Genomic DNA, 18,312 nt, shown 5'->3' with positions numbered 1-18,312 from the left:
TATGACCTCTTCGCAATAATCGCCCTACACCTAAAGACCCAATGCTTTAGCCGAACCGACTATTGGTTTGCCTTGGTGGCTTGATCAGGCATAATTGTGTAGGCTCTGAATATGCCACGATCTATGCATGAGACAACCAGTGACTGATTGTAACAATGTTACTGGATGGCATGAAGTCGAAATATGCTTCCATGTAAGAAATAGCGGCAATCTGATGGTAAGTTGTGGCAGCCCATCGTCCTATCCACAGGGGTCTGGACGGTGTTCAGTATCACACTATGGTAACATTCGCAACATCTGTTTTCTGACCAGCGCCGCCTTGAGCATTCTAAGGCTCTATTTCGATCACTCCCTTGGCAATTTAGCCCTACAGAATCGTGTCGCTTCCTAAGTTACTTACCTCGCAATACAACAAAGGTCGGTTTGCCTGAGAAGACAGTTGAAACAAGGTCCTGCATGACATGGGAAGCTAAGAGTGGTTAACCAATGACAAGCTCACATGCTCTCTACTTTAAGTCGAATAAGCTCTCTTCGCAGGGAGCCCTTGTCTTATATCCAAATACAAATAACTGATCGAGTACAGCATCTAAAATCTGACCCGCAACTCATTTTATCTAACAACTCATGAGATCATAGGTTTATTCGGGTTTATAGCGATAAGAGTCACCGAGATGAAGTCTTACAGCCTTTACCAAAGACCTGAGCTACCTTAGTACCCAACTGGGGTTTAGCCAGGTCTCACAACAGGTCAGGGCTGCTCAACGAGACATAACATAAAATAAAATTCCCATCACAATGCTGGGCACTTTGAGTAATGAAACATTGACTTTCGCTTGGGTCTTAATAAGCCCGGGTACCTAGGTACAGGTAGGTACTTATTATCCAATGTACTGTGAGAAGTACCCATAACTCCAAGTTCTGTCAGTCCAAGATGCCTTACAGCCACATTTTCGGATTGTGGCGTCGCGCCGATTGAGCCACTGCAGCCCCTCTAACCTAAACCCCTCCAAAACTTGCTACTTCCTGTTACACTTGCAGCTCTCATCCCGCTTCGGTAGCTGCCGAGCAGATTTCTGAACCCGGTCTGTTGGTACCAACTTCGAGCGTCGGAGTTTAGTGAAATATTCTTCCTCTTAATTTTCACTCTCCCATCCGTTCCCTACCAAGATGCCCTCACAACCCTCGAATGCGGGTATCGTCACCGACGAAAACAGCGGCGATCGCGAGATTCCACAGTCTGTTCGCGCAGATGGCAGTACTCGCAGAGCTATCAGAATTCGTCCTGGCTATCGTCCACCCGAGGATGTCGAGGTCTACAAGAACCGCACCGCCGAAGCCTTCCGAGAGCGCGGCAAGAAAATCGGCATTCCTGGTGCTGCAGGTGTGAAAGAAGAGAGCTCCGAGCAAAGCTCGGCCGCTAGCAATAAGAATGCTAAGCGCCGCGAGGCTAGGAAGAAGGCGAAGGCTACAGAGGTCGACGTGCCAACTCCTGCCCAAGAGACCAAAACCGAGGAGATTGACCCTGAAGTCGAGCGCCAGAAAAAGGCTCGAAACCTTAAGAAGAAGCTAAAGCAGGCCAAGGATCTTAAGAACAAGAAAGAGGATGGTGAAGCGTTACTTCCCGAGCAGATTGCCAAGGTCATCAAAATCAACGAACTGATCCGAGAGTTGGATGCGCTTGGCTTCGATTCTGAAGGGGAGCCCAAGACGTCCACTGAGAATGAGGACGAGAAGAAGGACTGAGAAGCGCACCCGGCGTTTCCAACCAAACCTACACCACGGCTTTAATACCAACAAATCGCTGCAGTGAACCTATTCTTTTGGCTTCAGATCCCCAGCTTTCATGAAGGCCAGTACAAATTGCTACTCACGCTATTTCGGATGACAAACAGACGCCCAATTTCTTCCACAACCCCTCCGACAAATCAGCACTTGCCTATGGGGCTATATCTGCTGGTTGTACTTGTGCCTCGGTCGCCGTTTGAAGGTGGATTCGTTCATCCAGCTCTCCGCGTGATGCTCGCGGAATGGAGCACCACACAAGTTAGACAGGGTGCGTTCCAAATGGTAAATTGGGGCTTGGAATCCGCCTGCCAGCATTGCAGGTTTGGTATGACAAATATGCAGAGGAAACATGACATGACTTGACACACGATCATGCTTCAAGATGATGCCCATACACCATGGGGTGTTATTGAACATGAACGCATATTTTATTATATACCTACTGTCTCACTAGGAAGATTACGGCGGCTAGAGCATCTGGGTTACACATTTGAAATGTTGACATGGAAACTTTGAATTGTTGTGTTGCTTAGAACTCAAATGGAAAGCTCATGCATCGCGTCGTGTGTTGGCATGAGGCATTGATGATTACTTCTGTTGAGAAAAAAAAAAACTAGGTGCAAATCGTGTAAGCAACTTGAAATTTAGAACTGAATTAAACCTCTGTGACATTACTGATTAAGGCAACGGAATCGCATCAAAGTCCTTGGTCAGATATTTGAGATTGATGCAGGGTAGGTGATAGATATGGTAGTGACGGAGTGCCGAGATTCTACCGATAGAGCTCGAGCCGCTAGCTGAAGGCTCCAGCTGGTGAGGTAAGCTCCATCTGCCATGAGCAACCATTACCGTCCAAACACTTTCCCGACAACATAACTTGAGCTCCCGATACCCAAACCACGACCACCCAAAAAATCAGAATCAATTTAGAAAGCAACTCACTACGGAAACAAAGGATAGAAATCAATTCACTCACAATGTCAGCCGAAGAAGAGCGCCAGGCAGCCCTTAACTCCTACCGTGCCAAGCTCATCGAGTCGCGAGAATGGGAGGCAAAGCTCAAGAACTTGCGTCTTGAAATCAAGGACATGCAAAGGGAGTTTGACAAGACCGAGGACAATATCAAGGCGCTACAAAGTGTGGGACAAATTATCGGCGAGGTGCTGAAACAGCTCGATGACGAACGATGTAAGGCGAACACCCACCATCTGGACTAGCACAAGATGGATGCATGCTAACGATGATATTCGCAGTCATCGTCAAGGCTTCCTCCGGGCCTCGATACGTCGTCGGATGCAGATCAAAGGTGGACAAGGTCAAGCTGAAGCAAGGCACCCGTGTGGCACTCGACATGACGACACTTACCATCATGAGAATGTTGCCTCGCGAAGTTGATCCTTTGGTGTACAACATGTCTCTGGAGGACCCGGGTCAGGTGAGCTTTGCTGGAATTGGTGGATTGAACGATCAAATTCGAGAGTTGCGGGAGGTTATCGAGCTTCCCCTCAAGAACCCTGAGCTGTTCCTACGAGTCGGAATCAAGCCGCCAAAGGGTGTTCTGTTGTATGGCCCCCCCGGAACCGGCAAAACTTTACTGGCACGAGCTGTTGCCAGTAGTCTGGAGACGAACTTCTTGAAGGGTATGGTACCTACGGTTTTCAACATAGTTATGTGACGATGCTAACAACGAACCAGTCGTATCTTCCGCCATTGTCGACAAGTACATCGGTGAATCGGCACGACTCATTCGTGAGATGTTTGGATATGCCAAGGAGCACGAGCCCTGTATCATCTTTATGGACGAAATCGACGCCATCGGTGGACGACGCTTCTCAGAGGGTACCAGTGCGGATCGAGAAATTCAGAGAACACTTATGGAGTTGCTAAACCAGCTGGATGGATTTGACTACTTGGGCAAGACCAAGATCATTATGGCCACCAACCGACCCGACACGTTGGACCCTGCACTGCTTCGAGCCGGTCGACTTGACCGAAAGATCGAGATCCCTCTTCCCAATGAGGTTGGACGTCTTGAGATTCTGAAGATTCACTCGCAAAGTGTTGTGATTGATGGTGACCTGGACTTTGAGAGCGTGGTGAAGATGAGTGATGGACTCAACGGTGCTGATTTGCGAAATGTTGTCACTGAAGCGTAAGTTGCCGTACCTGCCCAGACCCAAACATGTTTCTGACACGACTATAGCGGTCTATTTGCCATCAAGGACTACAGGGAATCAATCAACCAGGATGATTTCAACAAGGCTGTCCGCAAGGTGGCCGAATCCAAGAAGCTGGAAGGCAAGCTTGAGTACCAGAAGTTGTAAGCGGTGACTGGGCATATCATGCTACGGCAACATGATATAGCCACGGCAGATAAGCGCATGGGAACTCCATGAGTAGTGGATTGTGATGATAGGTACAGCGTTGCTGGTTAATCTAGAATACTGTACAATAGAGTCAGGGCCAGCAGTGTTAGATTGGCTCAGCCCTAGATGCAGGAATGCATATGGCGTCCAGGAAAGGAAATGGAAGCTGTTTATGTTAAGGAGCTGATCCTACACAATGCAGAAGTGATAAGCGTGAGATTCATGTGTCAAATATCAACGCCAGTAAGCGGTCAATCCTCCTTAGGGCTACGATTGGTGGAGGTCGGATAATAAATCAACAAACATGTCAGACTCGAGAAAGATACGAGATGAGATTTTTTTTACCACTATGGGGATCTAGTAAGCAATGGAGCAAAACAGCCAATATATGGCGAGGCTTTGAGCCCAGGTAAGGGTGCCGACGGCACGGAATCTTTAAGTTTAGGGCTGAGTGGTGTGTGTGTTCAGCTTGGCGTTTTTTTAGTTCTAATATCTGTATAGCGCGGTGTTTCATTAAATGTTTCTTGCAAACTGTCGCTGTGAAAATGGCAGTAGGCTTAAGGAAGATAACATTATGGATATTGGACAGACCCAAAGCTCAATGTCCAAATCAAAACAAGTAATAATAGCCATATGTAACTAGCAACAAGACCAGGGTCCAGCAGGGCTGACGAGAACCATACTTTGATTGATGACAGTGGGAACTGGGAACCAGTTGAGCGGGGGTACCTCGAGAACAACGTGGCTGATGTTAGAGACTTGGATGGTTCGTTCTTCGTTGTATTGGCTAAGAACAACGTGTAGAGAGAGATAAGAGGAATGAGTGAAAACCGCCAAGTCCCATCAAACATGGGTCTCTCATTTTAGAAGGAAATGACGTCGAGGTATACTAACAATAGCAGCAGATGCAATGGCGATAGATGCCAACGGTAAGCTAACCGGCAAGCCAACCGAAGACAGAAAGGGAATGTGAAGAAACAAAACAAGAAGAAGACAGCCGGAATGAAAGACTGAGCAAAAACAACACAAAAAGAGACAACGACAGGCTAGAATACTTTGAGAACAAGAAACAATTGACCAAGACCCGCGCTTGCGCTTGAGATGGGAACCAGCGCCGAGCGGAGCGGAACTGGCGCTAGGAAAAGTTACTATTCTTAGGAGGGTCGATTTTTTTTTTGGTTGGGGCGATTGAGGCTGTGAACTGATGGACTGGACTGGACTGAGCTGGTTTGAATTTCTCACAAGGGACAAGCATAACGAAAGACCCACGACCTGGGGACGATCCATCTGATGCTGCAACCATGTCACCGTCACTATTGTTAATGCATTGCTGATTGTTACCCAGCTGTGACAGGTACAGACAGGTATACAAAAATTGGTTCAGAATCTCGATGTCACCTATCATTATGAAATTCACAATTGCATAGATGACATGTTTCAGTGGTGATGATCTAAAACCAACAACTGGAGGCACAACCTCCAACTAAGAAACAACAACAGAAAGCCTTCAGGGGCATGCATGCATATCTGCATGTATGCATACATACCTCCACAGGACGCAGGGGTCATCCAGTACCGAGGAGGAACACCCATAGAGATACAATGAAGGACTCAAATACGAACAAACTTCTCGTATGGCTGTGCAGATCTCATGCTATGTGCGATTCAAGATAAGAGCAACGCTGCCCCTGCTTACACAGGGTCTGCCTCTTAGTGGCAGACAAGACATGCATACATGCTGAGACTTGTCGAGACAGATGCAGATTCCCGGGTATTGGTATTGTTCTGACAAGGCCCCGGGAACCCCGTGAGGCTGGTGGAGGCGTAGACGTATGCATAGGTGGGCTAGACACTGGTAGGTAGGGGCCTGTCCGCCTCTTGATGACGATGTTTATGTAGATTGGATGCTAAGTGACACTTTACCTTATTGATAGCTTATAAGGGTAGCATTGGAAGAGAAGATGGCCCGAGTTGCACAGAAGACGGTGAAAGGATATCTTAGTAAGTAATGCATTGCCCATGCTGACTTGGCAGTTGGGTAATACACGGGTTCTGTGAGATGAACAAAGTTCATGCCCTGCCGATCAGGAACTTGTCTCCTCAAAAAAGTTTCCATTATGGAGGGGGTTTGGGTACAGTGTACAGTACAGCATCGTTAGTGCAGTCTTACCTGCGGCTCGGCGAGATGCGTTGCCATGACGAAGGTTGGAGGAAACGGGACCTAAGCTTCACGATCTAACTCAAACCGTGACAGACCAGTTCTGTTCTCTTGTCAGGGGTTCACTCTATGAGGACTTGGGAACACTGCCGACTGGGTGCTGACTTCGCGAACGGGCTAGAAGCATCAAGGCACATGGCAGTTTATGTCGTATTCTTAGCACTTGGTATAGACTATGAGATCTAATCTAGCTCAGCATCAGGGAATCTAGAGGCCGGTGAAGGTCTTGGCGCCGTCCTGGACCCTTATGCAACCATGAGAGATGGCTGACAAGACAAGGCAAAATCAGATGGTTTCTTTCTTCCATGTTCCATTTAGCCCAACGTCTCAGCAGCCGCGAGCTACGGCCACATTTACGATAACAGATGCTGTGCAACAGGACCAATGGCTACTTGTTGATTCAGCCGTAAGATGCCAGGCTGTAAATAGGTAATGTAGGTAGTCAACTCGAAACGTCTGATGGTGGCATATCCCTGAGCCATCTCAAACTTGGTGACGCTCTGACTAAAATGTGAATCCCACAAGACAAGGCTTATTGTCACTATGAAACCAGATATCTGTATCTATGCATTCAATGTTTTGTAGAGTAGCCTTTGTTACCGCTACTTTGCCCACTTTCCCGTCTCTCTAATTCTTAACCTATATCTGTCACTACTGAATATCGCCCGTATGTAAGTAGTACCTAAGCCAAACGACAGCCTGTCTAACTCTCACCCATGAGGGAGGGGTTTAGTGGAACAACCCTGTCAACCACCCCCCCTCTTTCATCATCTTAACCCCACTTCAAGGTGGGAGTACAAGCATGGATCTGATGGCCTCTGACATGGACGAACAACCATGAGCTATAGTTGGAATCCTAGTGGGAGAAAGACAATGATGAGAAAGCATGGCGCCTAAGACTACCTAAACGTTAGTGGAGGTTAGGCTGGCTGCTAGGTAGCTTACAGTGAGTGACTGCGGGCCAAAGTACTCCACAACACTGGAAGCTGGGGCCATCCTGTACGGATACCGCTCTGCCCGCCTTTGCCTTCCATCCATGAACGAGGTGAGTGCCTTGTACTTTTATCTGGTGCAGCTCAACAACTACATATACAACCTCCTTCTCCTCCCTCCACCAACTTTCTTGTTCTGCTCTTCTCTCCTCTTTCTCCTCTCTCATCTACACCTTATTGCTTCTTGATACCCCTAAACTCTAACCCTCCGCCTGTCCCGTCCCTCCTCCCCCACTCATCCGCTCGCTCTTAGCTTTGCTCTCACCGACCGCCTCCTAACGAACCCATTTATTCTTCGCACGTTTTTTTCCTACCGCAAAGAGCTCAGTCAATATGTGGTAAGGAAGCTCTCCTCGTCACCGCCTTCGTTACCGCCATTCTTGTCTTCCTTTGTTGCCAGCCACCAAGCTTCCACTGATTCTAGCTTGCGACCATCGCGTGCTAGGATGAGGGTCTCGAGCTCATGGTCAAAGGCAACAAGAACAAAAGTTGGCAGTCAATGGATTAGGTGGCGCAATTGGTAAAGACAGCAATCGCTAATTACATACCTCAACAGTGGTATTTTCGGATACATCAACTACCTGGTGGAGAAGGACCGCAAGTTCATCCTCGACACTCTTGTCAACGGTTAGTTCTCCCATGTCCAAGTCAAGCTGTCGTTCCCCTCAGCTAGACTGGGCTGCCCCTCACCATCCTTTCATCAGACATGCCCCGCCCCGCCATCCACTGGTGAGACGCGGGATCAGCGCCCAGCTTCGTGTTGCTGACATTGCTTTTTCCCCACAGGTTTGTCCCGTCTCGAGTACCGTGGATATGACTCTGCTGGTCTAGCCATCGACGGTGACAAGAAGAAGGAGGTTCTTGCCTTCAAGGAGGTTGGCAAGGTCGCCAAGCTCCGAAAGCTCATCGACGAGGCCGACCTCGACTTCGAGAAGATCTTTGATTCACATGCCGGTATTGCCCACACCCGATGGGCTACTCACGGTCCTCCTTCTACCACCAACTGCCACCCTCATCGGTATGTTCTGATACGACGAGCCCCCCCAAACTTTTGATTTGATTTCTTGATTCTTCAACGGCCATGACCCCTGCCTGAAGACGTGAAGATCGGTTCTGAATTAGGAGTAACCTTGAATACCGATGCTAACCACATACCCCTGAATGCAGATCTGACGCCACCTGGGAGTTCTCCATTGTCCACAACGGTATCATCACCAACTACAAGGAGCTTAAGACTCTCCTCCAGACCAAGGGTTTCAAGTTCGAGACTGAGACCGACACTGAGTGCATTGCCAAGCTCACCAAGTACATCCACGACCAGCACCCTTCCATTGGCTTCACAGACCTGGCCAAGGCTGTCATCCAGGAGCTCGAGGGTGCTTACGGTCTCCTCATCAAGTCCGTCCACTACCCCCATGAGGTCATCGCCGCCCGAAAGGGTTCCCCTCTTGTCATCGGTGTCAAGACCGAGCGCCGCATGAAGGTCGACTTCGTTGATGTTGAGTACTCTGACGAGAACGCTGCCCTCCCTGCCGAGGCTGCCGCCCAGAATGTCGCCATCAAGAAGAACGATCTTCTCGCCCCTGACTCTGGCCTTCTCGGTGCCGCCGACAAGTCCCTCCTCCACCGATCTCAGTCTCGTGCCTTCATGACCGATGATGGCATGCCCATGCCCACTGAGTTCTTCCTCTCCTCCGACCCCTCGGCCATTGTCGAGCACACCAAGAAGGTCATGTACCTTGAGGACGATGACATTGCTCACATCCACGAGGGCTCCCTCAACATCCACCGCCTCAAGAAGGCCGATGGCAGCTCCAACGTCCGAACCATCCAGACCCTCGAGCTTGAGCTCCAGGAGATCATGAAGGGCAAGTTTGACCACTTCATGCAAAAGGAGATTTTCGAGCAGCCCGAGTCCGTTGTCAACACCATGCGTGGCCGTCTCGACATTGCCAACAAGACAGTTACTCTTGGTGGTCTCCGTTCCTACATCTCCACCATCCGCCGATGCCGTCGCATCATCTTCATTGCTTGCGGTACCTCTTACCACTCTTGCATGGCTGTCCGTGGTATTTTTGAGGAGCTTGCTGAGATCCCCATCGCCGTTGAGCTTGCCTCCGATTTCCTTGACCGACAGGCCCCTGTCTTCCGTGACGACACCTGTGTCTTCGTTTCCCAGTCTGGTGAGACCGCCGACTCCCTCATGGCTCTCCGCTACTGCTTGGAGCGCGGTGCCCTGACCGTTGGTATCGTCAACGTTGTCGGTTCCTCCATCTCTCTCCTCACCCACTGTGGTGTCCACGTCAACGCTGGTCCTGAGATCGGTGTCGCCTCCACCAAGGCCTACACCTCTCAGTTCATTGCCATGGTCATGTTTGCTCTGTCCCTGAGTGAGGACCGTGCCTCCAAGAAGGCACGCCGCGAGGAAATCATGGAGGGACTCTCCAACGTCTCTGCCCAGATCAAGTCCATCCTTGAGCTTGACTCCTCCATCAAGAAGCTCTGCGAAAACTTCATGAACCAGAAGTCTCTCCTCCTTCTCGGCCGTGGTAGCCAGTTCTCCACTGCCCTCGAGGGTGCCCTCAAGATCAAGGAAATCTCCTACCTTCACTGCGAGGCTGTCATGTCCGGTGAGCTGAAGCACGGTGTCCTGGCCCTGGTGGACGAGAACCTCCCCATCATCATGATCCTCACCCGTGACGACCTCTTCAAGAAGTCCCTCAACGCCTACCAGCAGGTTATTGCTCGTGGTGGTAAGCCCATCGTCATCTGCAACCCCGACGATGAGGAGTTCAAGGCTTCCGAGGCCGAGAAGATCGAGATCCCTAAGACTGTCGACGTCCTCCAGGGTCTCCTCAACGTCATCCCTCTCCAGCTTATTGCCTACTGGCTCGCTGTTCTCGAGGGTCTCAACGTTGACTTCCCTCGTAACTTGGCCAAGTCGGTTACTGTCGAGTAAGCTTGTCACTGTTTTGGCTTCTTGTCATGTACAGTATGAGTTTGGCGGTTGCTTGGGTTACTCTTGCTTGTCAACAAGAGGTTTATGATGATGTTTGGAGTTGGGTTTTGGACAGCACTGGCTTGCAATCAGTATATTGGTCAAGTCTTTTGTGTTTTGTCTACCTGGATAGCATGGAACAAATGTTTGGCAAAAATAAATGAATAAATGGGAGGCCAGGGAACCAGGCCGGTCTGGTTTAGTTTAGATGACATACCTCTCGATATGAGGTTGGATAAGCAAGTTGGCTTATTTACGATACATAGTCCAGGCAACATAATCACGAATATTTAAGTCTTGCAAAGTACACAAAATAAGTCCAAGAATGTGTTTAGGCATGTGCGCTGTCCTTGTTACACTCAATCCTTTGCCACCGCCAGTGTCAAAGCAAATCGGCATTGTTGGTCATGGTACTCAAATGCAAGTGCGGAACACATTGTCATCATCATGAATGTAATTTAGGCGAAGCCTTTCTAATGTAACATGAGATCAAGTCTCCTGCTTGAATCCTTGTGCAACCTCTCCAGTCAAGTACGTTTGCGACGAGTCCTTGCTACACAAGGCACCTGCTATTAACAAATCCCAATAGTTTAGACAGTTTGGGTGCCGTATCCCCGGATCCTCTCTGCGAAAGCCCAGCTCTGAGCTTCCAACTGCAGACCTTCGTTGATTTCCACACCCTCCTTGGTAACAACAGCCATTGAGTAGGAATCCAGACTGCGAGCGTCACGGTAGTATAGGACCTTCATACACTCCTTGATAATGTTGATAGCGCCCTCCTTGTCAAGGTTTTGCGAGGCCTCCTCATCGGGGACATGGCGACGCATGATAGGCTGGGCCAGCATGGAACCAAAACCGGTGGCCAGACTGGGGGCACTGTAGGTGCTGCCGAGGAGGTCGGCGGCAGCGAGGAAGGGCTTGTCGTCATCGTCGAGACCAGCAACAAGGAGATGGTTCCACAAGGGGTCGAATTTGGAACGGCGGCGGTAGAGAAGCTTGGCGAGATAGCGATGGAGGTTTGCGGCGTTGAGACGCGGGGCATCGGGGGAGGTGTAAGCCTCGTCGAGAGAAAGCTCAATGAGGTGGCGGTCGAGATACTGCATGTCGGAGATGTCGCCGCTGAAGCCTACAACCGATGAGTTGGCGAAGGGACGGAGTCGCTTGACATCTGTAAAACGAGCGAGAGAGCCATATGAAGCTATGGATAGTTAGTCTTGTGCTGTATATAGCATTGATGGGTAAATAGGACGGACCCAGGTTATCAGCAGCAATGACAACACCATCCTTGAACTTGACGGCGATGACGGAGGTACCAGTAACGATGGGCTGCTGGGTGTTTTGCTTGGGGCCATTATCGTTCATGAATGAGGCATCATAGGCGCCGTAAACATCGTCTCTGGGCTATTTGGAGTCAGCTTCGCTGTAATTGATGGGGTCAAGGGACCTGTATAGGTGGACGTACACGGCCCCAAGCTTGTGGACGGTGATCCATGGTTTGTGTAGGGGAGGTGGAGTGTAATGGATGAGATCAATGACTTCTGTAGTGGTGAAAAGTATCGCTGGCGATGGAGTTAAAAATCCGTCGTCGTCGGGGGGTTGATGGTGATGATGAAGTTGAGAGAGAGCTACCATTTAGCCCAGCCTTGCTTGATCTCACTGTCGCGTCCAACGGCAGCCTGTGAGTAGCGGATGAGGTGGAGGCACGAAGGTGCTGAAGTATTACATAATCCGGATCCTCGACCATGATTGGGCTGATGCTCTAGCTGTAAGAGCTGTAGCTCACCAGGCACAGAATACCTCATGGTTCAGCCACAATTGGTGTAGCCCAAAGGTATCTTCAGTCGAGCTCTTAGTTAGGTCCAGGTCGCATGAAGTTGAGCCCACCTGCCCGCCCGCCGCCCACCTTTGCGGCACTGAAACTACCCGCCCAGAATGCGCAAAACACTGCCGGCCTGATCTAGAGGGAGGGTCAACACCATTAACCAAATTAGACCAATTCCTCACCGTACACAAAACTCAGCCTTGTCTTCAATCGCCCGCCGATTGCATTCGCAGCCGCGTCTGTTGCGCAAAACTTAATCCCCTTCAGATAAAAACAAGTTCGACCATCACAATGCTCACTTCCGTGGGTAGGGCTGCCGCTCGTCGCGTCCAAACATCCCGCATTTCTGCTCCCACTTCTGTTTCCGCCCAATTGCTCTCCCGCCAGAACGCTGTTGCGGCCGTGCTTCCTGCTCGAAGCTTCACTGTCTCAACATGGTCGTCCTCTCCTACCGCGAGTGATAAGAAGCCCACCAAGAAGACCACTACCACCACTACCAAGAAGGCAGCTGGTACAACCACCACCACCAAATCCAAGGCCAAGGCCACTGAAACAAAGTCGAAAGATAAGGCTAAGAACAAGCCCAAGGCCAGGGCCAAGGCCAAGCCTGCTGAAGAAAAACCCAAAAAGCCTAAGAAGGTGGCCGACCCTGAGAAGCTCAAGAAACTTGAGATCAAGGAAGTCAAGAAGTGGGCTCTCAAAGAGAAGCTTCCTCAGCTGCCAGCTTCTTCATGGATTCTGTACACATTCGAGAACAGGGCAAGTAACCTGGGTGCTGGTGGAATCACCCAGCAGACCACTGCAATGGCAGAGAAGTTCCGTCAACTCAGCCAGTCCGAGATCGATGTATGTTCTTATCTCACTTTTCTTCCTTTTCTATGTACTCTAACACGAGATATAGGACCTCACCGTCAGAGGCGCCGCCAACCGCGAAAAGAACCAGGAGAACTACAAGGCCTGGGTTGAGGCACACGAGCCCGCGCGCATTCACCTAGCCAACAAGTCTCGCCGTCGCCTGGCATTCCTGACTGGCAAGCCTGAGAAGCCCATCATCGATGAACGCCTGCCCGAGCGTCCAAAGGGCTCATATGCCATGTTCGTGACAGAGAACCACTCGCGCTTTGCCAGCGCCGGCCGCCATGAGGTGTTCAAGCTGCTTGGTGAGGAGTGGAAGCAAATCAGCGCAGCTGAGAAGGCTCGATACGAGGAGAAGGCTGCGGAGGGCTTCGCCAAGTTCAAGGCTGAGATGGACAAGATTGATGCCCGAGCAGAAGCCATCAAGGAGGCCGGTTTGCCCAACTAGAGGAACTGAATGGGATACTGCCCACATGATGTAGTATTATGTATAAAGCACTATTTTCCACTTGGGCTTTATCATGCCACTGGGTTTGAGTTATGGTTTATGGTGGGGCTGACTACAATGGATTGGACTCCAGGGTCATGATATGAGAGTACTTTGATTTTGTTTCTGTTTTCGGGTTTGTACCGAACCAGGTGTATGGGGCCTTCGGAAGGATAGGAAAACCTCGAACACAGCGCAGCTGCTGGTGGGTATGTACATTCAGCCACTCAACAAGCAAAGCAGTTAGTAAACCAAGGTTCTCTATGCGCACAATGTCTCTTCGTCTAATGTAAATGATACAGCTCTGCCACTGTGTATCTAAAATGTCTGATGCCCCCCGGAGATTATGATTCAAAGCAAAGCATCCGACCACCGCCTCGCTTGAAATGAAGTTGTCCAACTTCTACTCGGTATCCTGGAGCAGGGATACGATATTGTATGACCCCAATCATCCCTGCTTGTCATGAGGCGGAATTTCCAAAACTGCCTTCCCATCTGCGCCATACCATTTAGCACCAATTGTCTTGATCCGTCTCCCACTTGCAAGGTATAGAAGCAAGTATGTGTGTTTTGCAACATGGCCCCAACAATATAATCGAATCCAGTCATGAGTCGTGTCTCTACAACACCAAGTTCCCCAACCAGCTAAGCCACTTTTCAGATAGTTACTGAGGAAAACCCAAGCATCAAACCGAGCTGCTGGGTTCCAATCTTTGCAGTTGAGCAGCCAGAATCCCCTTTCAAAGGGATCGATATCTCGTGTCACCATGGGACGGTATCTCGACCCCAGGTCGCGCGCAAGCTTTGCAAACTTCTCGGGTACCAGATCTGCAGGTTTGACATCTTTGACTCCAACAGACGGGGATGGTGGCCGAATTTCCAAGCTGCTATTGAGTTGATCTATCTGCGAGTTCGTCATTGACAATGCTCGGCCCGTATCGCTGGAACTTCTGAATAGGTCGGCGTGTTCCGTGTAACCAACCCTGCATCGTTTCGCAGGAGGAGGCTCTGACCTTCCACGAGGGGAGAGAACTAGCGAGCGGTCACTAACCGTGTTTGCTGAATTATGTGTGATGTCTGGCACCTGATGCTCAAAAGCTACTATTTCGGTGTTGGCCGATGGAATGGGAAAATCGTCATCTTCATTCTCCTGTGTCGATGGGATAACGACTTCGGCTTCAATGAACCTTGGCGGTTCAAGTGGAAGCGACTCTTCCTGACTGGTTACGGGTAGGGAGGATGGTATACCTAGACTTTGTTCAAAGAGAGGAATAGAGGTATTTTTTTTATATGCAGTTGGCGACGAATATGGTAGAGAGGTCTGCGATGATTGCGTTCTCCCAATATACCGTTCAAGTATCCGAGACGGGGAAACGCCCAACAAACCAGCATCTGGCATAGGATAAGAATCGCTGACCTGACTCGGGGGTGCGCACCAAGAGTTAAGTGATCCCAAACCGGCATCGTCCGAGGAAGGGATCATATCCTGTGCCGCCGTTGTAAGAGGGAGACGCGGTGAAGCACAGTTGTCCACAGCTCCTTCGAAGCTCATGTCCTGCGACGTGATTTCAAAGGGCTGTCCAAATGAGGCTCCTACTCGGATCTGGCTGGGCGAAGGCGCCCATCCGTTCTTTATCGTCGCATCGCATGGTTCCTTCCTTGTCTGTGGCGATACTAAAGGAACCTGTATCTGTTTCTGAGGCTCAAATACGAGATAGGCCTGCGCAAGTTGACGATAAAGTGCATCGTCGGCTGACCGACTTGGTGCTGTGATATGCACAAGTATTTCTGTATTGTTCGAGCTGTTTCTTGCCATGTTTTGAATGCCAATAAAGCATGTCGGCTGATACTCGTCGACAGACACTATCTCATCGAGCGAATAAAAGTTATTGTACCCAGGAGGTAATGGGTATAATATAGTAGAGGGCGATAGGTTGTTTATATCCAAAGCGATCAGAAATATTAAAAGAGAGAGGGCACGAGCCAGGGGGGGAACAAGGATGGTATGGGTGGTATTATATGAATGAATAAAGCAAAGAGAGTAACAAGAGAAGAGAATTTGATTTATTCAAACCCGTTAAAGCAAAAAAGACATTATTTGTGTAGGACAAACAAAATTTCACAGCACACGATGTTTATTCACGGCGTGCAAGTTCAACAAAGAGGAAGTAGAAGCTGCTAAAGTTTCAAGGTGCTGATTCACTGATTGGTTACCTACTGTAGTACCTAGGCACCTGCACCTAAGCACCCACGCCACTACAGTACAGCACTCACCCCCACCATATTTCCATTAGCCTAAGGTTACGGGTCAATCAGCCACCCATAGAGAGAAATGGACCCCTGCTCCAACTACCTACTCTCATCTCCAAATTAACTTAACTTGGCCTTAGCTTATAGTAAAGTACCCCAGGGATCCAGAATCTATCCGCCCATCATTAAGAACATCTCTCTCTCTCTCTCTCTCTTACCTGACTTCTCGTGCGACCGTACCCTCCACCCACGCAGACAGAGACACAACATTATAAAAAATGACCGAAAAGACAACATCCAGAGGTCCTCTAGGAAGAGTTGTTGTCATTGGCGGCAACGGCTTTCTGGGCCATCATATCGTCAACCAGGCCCTCGAGAATTGGACAACAACTGCCACCATCGGTGTCGACCTGCGATGCGAGCGCAACCGTAACCCCAACGCCGAGTACCACGAGTGCGACATCACCGACTCTGAGCGTCTCCTGTCCTTATTCGAGGAGCTCAAGCCCGACGTCGTCATCCACACAGCCTCGCCAGTAGCTGTCAACCCTAAGATCGGTAACGATGTATTCAAGAAAGTCAACGTCGATGGCACACAGGCTGTCGTTGACGCCTGCCAGAAGACAGGTGTCAAGGCTCTCGTCTACACCAGCTCTGCTAGCGTCATCAGCGATAATGTCACGGATTTGCTGAATGCCGACGAGCGATGGCCTCTAATTCGCGGCGACCAGCAGACCGAGTACTACTCCGAAACCAAGGTATGCTCACTCTATATCACCACCGCTTGATACAGATTGACTGACAAAATGATAATCATAGGCTCAAGCAGAGGAAATCGTTATCAAGGCCAACCGCCAGGATGACTCCAAGCTCCTTACAACCTCCATTCGCCCAGCTGGCATCTTTGGCGAGGGTGACGTCCAGACCCTCGCAGGCATCCTCAATGCCTACAAGCGTGGCAAGCACACAATCCAAGTTGGTACCAACGAGAACCTCTTCGACTTCACCTATGTCGGCAACGTCGCCCACGCCCATCTTCTCGCCGCGCAGCTCCTCCTCGCCACCGCCGCTTCTTCTACCGTTCCCCTCGACCACGAGCGTGTCGATGGTGAGGCCTTCTTTATTACAAACGACACTCCTGTTTACTTCTGGGACTTTGCCCGCACCATCTGGCACGCCGCGGGCTACGACAAGGGAACTGAGCCTAACTGGTACCTCAATCGTGAGCTTGGTATTGCCTTCGGCTATATCAGCGAGGTGATTGCCAGCATTCTTGGCAAGACACCTACTCTTACTCGCAAGGCCATCATCATGAGCTGCATGACTCGCTACTACAACATCAACAAGGCCAAGCGGGCACTGCGCTACCAGCCTCTCTGGACTCTGAAGGAGGGCATCGATCGCGGCGTGAACTGGTTCCTTGAGCAAGACAAGGCTGCCGCGGCCCCGGTCAAGGCATAAAAAGTCCAATAACGAGCGAAATGAGCGAGAGAGGGGTATTTTTCTTTGATGAAATAAGAAGGGCAGATGAGATAAAAATTTCATATTTGGCCATTACCATTTATTTTTAGTCTATATATTTAATAGGCAAGTTATGTAATTGCAGTTGATAATGCTTCATATCAAAGTTCGTTGGCAGTTTATATCTCCCAAGAATCCGATCTCAGTACTTTAAAATAATCAATTATCTCTCGTACGATTGTGGCTGCAGATAGTGGTGAGATCCGCTTGAGCCCCTATTGTGGACAGGCAAGCCGAGTTGTCCACAACACTTTGATCTTACATTCAACTCACAAGCACTAAAGGAACGACGAAAGGATGTTGGTAGCAAAATTCTAATCATCAAGTCATGAGTACCCAATTGGAACGGAATCTATTGTTCCTATCTTGCCGTCACTTGGATCTGTGACCAGTATCCCATCCATGTTTACATCCTCACATCTGACCCCAGCATCCACGCACCTTTTTCGTGAGGTGTAAATATGAACAACCCATCCGCATCCTCAGCTCCGCCTCATATTGTCTCGTCTTGCCATACCAAACGGAATCAACCCGCTCATATGGCTTACTCCATCCAACTTAGGTATAGAAGAGAATAGAAAGCAAGCAAGCAGAGAAACTTGAAAAAAATAAAAAAATTAACCCTTTCTTGAAACCCTTTTTTGTTTTCGTAAGAAAAAGGTATAGACCAACAAGTCCGTCCCTTCCCCAAGAAATAAACACTGAACCAAAAAGTGGAGGACCAGCGTGCAAATCTTTCTCGCGCCACTTAAGTGATATGAGGTAGAAATGTAATAAAAAAATGTCGGGCGGTTAGAAGAGAATATTACCGGAAGAGAGAGCTTCTTCATCTCTCCAGTAGAGTAAGAAAAACTACCAGTTTTGTCGTGTCGTGCTGTATAATGCAGCGTAATATAAAGAAGAAATGAATGCCACGGGTTTCTCGTGGTCAAGTGCCCTTCCTCCTTGTTTTTTTCCCTCTCGAGTCGCGTACGTGCGTGATATAGCACAGCCTGGGTTTATGAAAGACGCAAAGAGG

General features: G+C 49.5%; 8 protein-coding genes across 8 annotated transcripts; 5 read left to right on the top strand and 3 right to left on the bottom strand.

Moving 5' to 3' along the window:
• Nucleotides 1-817: 817 nt before the first annotated feature.
• EDB82DRAFT_80419 (uncharacterized protein) lies at nucleotides 818-1,844 on the top strand. Its single transcript, XM_025729460.2, has one exon. The coding sequence runs from the start codon at nucleotides 1,168-1,170 to the stop codon at nucleotides 1,741-1,743; it is 576 nt and encodes a 191-aa protein (XP_025588683.1). The 5' UTR covers nucleotides 818-1,167; the 3' UTR covers nucleotides 1,744-1,844.
• Nucleotides 1,845-2,615: 771 nt separating this feature from the next.
• Nucleotides 2,616-4,467, top strand: EDB82DRAFT_489968 (26S proteasome regulatory complex, ATPase RPT4). Its single transcript, XM_025729461.2, has 4 exons — nucleotides 2,616-2,973; nucleotides 3,039-3,425; nucleotides 3,481-3,937; nucleotides 3,989-4,467. The coding sequence occupies exons 1-4, from the start codon at nucleotides 2,763-2,765 to the stop codon at nucleotides 4,107-4,109; spliced, it is 1,176 nt and encodes a 391-aa protein (XP_025588684.1). The 5' UTR covers nucleotides 2,616-2,762; the 3' UTR covers nucleotides 4,110-4,467.
• A 319-nt stretch (nucleotides 4,468-4,786) lies between these two features.
• Nucleotides 4,787-5,552, bottom strand: EDB82DRAFT_80397 (uncharacterized protein). Its single transcript, XM_065610057.1, has one exon. It carries the CDS (start codon nucleotides 5,436-5,438, stop codon nucleotides 5,010-5,012), a length of 429 nt encoding a protein of 142 aa, XP_065465785.1. The 5' UTR covers nucleotides 5,439-5,552; the 3' UTR covers nucleotides 4,787-5,009.
• A 2,142-nt stretch (nucleotides 5,553-7,694) lies between these two features.
• Nucleotides 7,695-10,320, top strand: EDB82DRAFT_521336 (uncharacterized protein; the record flags this gene model as incomplete). Its single annotated transcript, XM_065609081.1, has 4 exons — nucleotides 7,695-7,699; nucleotides 7,918-7,988; nucleotides 8,148-8,379; nucleotides 8,529-10,320. The coding sequence occupies 4 exons, from the start codon at nucleotides 7,695-7,697 to the stop codon at nucleotides 10,318-10,320; spliced, it is 2,100 nt and encodes a 699-aa protein (XP_065465784.1).
• Nucleotides 10,321-10,674: 354 nt separating this feature from the next.
• Nucleotides 10,675-12,017, bottom strand: EDB82DRAFT_489959 (nucleophile aminohydrolase). The gene is made up of 3 exons (XM_025729463.2): nucleotides 11,822-12,017; nucleotides 11,613-11,760; nucleotides 10,675-11,557 (listed from the first exon to the last, which is right to left on the bottom strand). Exons 1-3 carry the CDS (start codon nucleotides 11,849-11,851, stop codon nucleotides 10,950-10,952), a joined length of 786 nt encoding a protein of 261 aa, XP_025588686.1. The 5' UTR covers nucleotides 11,852-12,017; the 3' UTR covers nucleotides 10,675-10,949.
• Nucleotides 12,018-13,787, top strand: EDB82DRAFT_489956 (uncharacterized protein). Its single transcript, XM_025729464.2, has 2 exons — nucleotides 12,018-13,027; nucleotides 13,083-13,787. Exons 1-2 carry the CDS (start codon nucleotides 12,473-12,475, stop codon nucleotides 13,482-13,484), a joined length of 957 nt encoding a protein of 318 aa, XP_025588687.1. The 5' UTR covers nucleotides 12,018-12,472; the 3' UTR covers nucleotides 13,485-13,787.
• Nucleotides 13,788-15,676, bottom strand: EDB82DRAFT_489954 (uncharacterized protein). Its single transcript, XM_025729466.2, has one exon. It carries the CDS (start codon nucleotides 15,337-15,339, stop codon nucleotides 13,972-13,974), a length of 1,368 nt encoding a protein of 455 aa, XP_025588688.1. The 5' UTR covers nucleotides 15,340-15,676; the 3' UTR covers nucleotides 13,788-13,971.
• Nucleotides 15,677-15,881: 205 nt separating this feature from the next.
• Nucleotides 15,882-17,565, top strand: EDB82DRAFT_80198 (3-beta hydroxysteroid dehydrogenase/isomerase family-domain-containing protein). The gene is made up of 2 exons (XM_025729467.2): nucleotides 15,882-16,531; nucleotides 16,593-17,565. Exons 1-2 carry the CDS (start codon nucleotides 16,052-16,054, stop codon nucleotides 17,232-17,234), a joined length of 1,122 nt encoding a protein of 373 aa, XP_025588689.1. The 5' UTR covers nucleotides 15,882-16,051; the 3' UTR covers nucleotides 17,235-17,565.
• Nucleotides 17,566-18,312: the final 747 nt, after the last annotated feature.

This window comes from Fusarium venenatum, assembly GCF_020744135.1.
Source record: "Fusarium venenatum strain MPI-CAGE-CH-0201 chromosome Unknown EDB82scaffold_1, whole genome shotgun sequence".
In the NCBI taxonomy this organism is placed as follows: Eukaryota; Fungi; Ascomycota; class Sordariomycetes; order Hypocreales; family Nectriaceae; genus Fusarium; species Fusarium venenatum.
The sequence above is the reverse complement of the archived record's forward strand: the minus strand, read 5'-3'. Positions and strand labels throughout refer to the sequence as shown.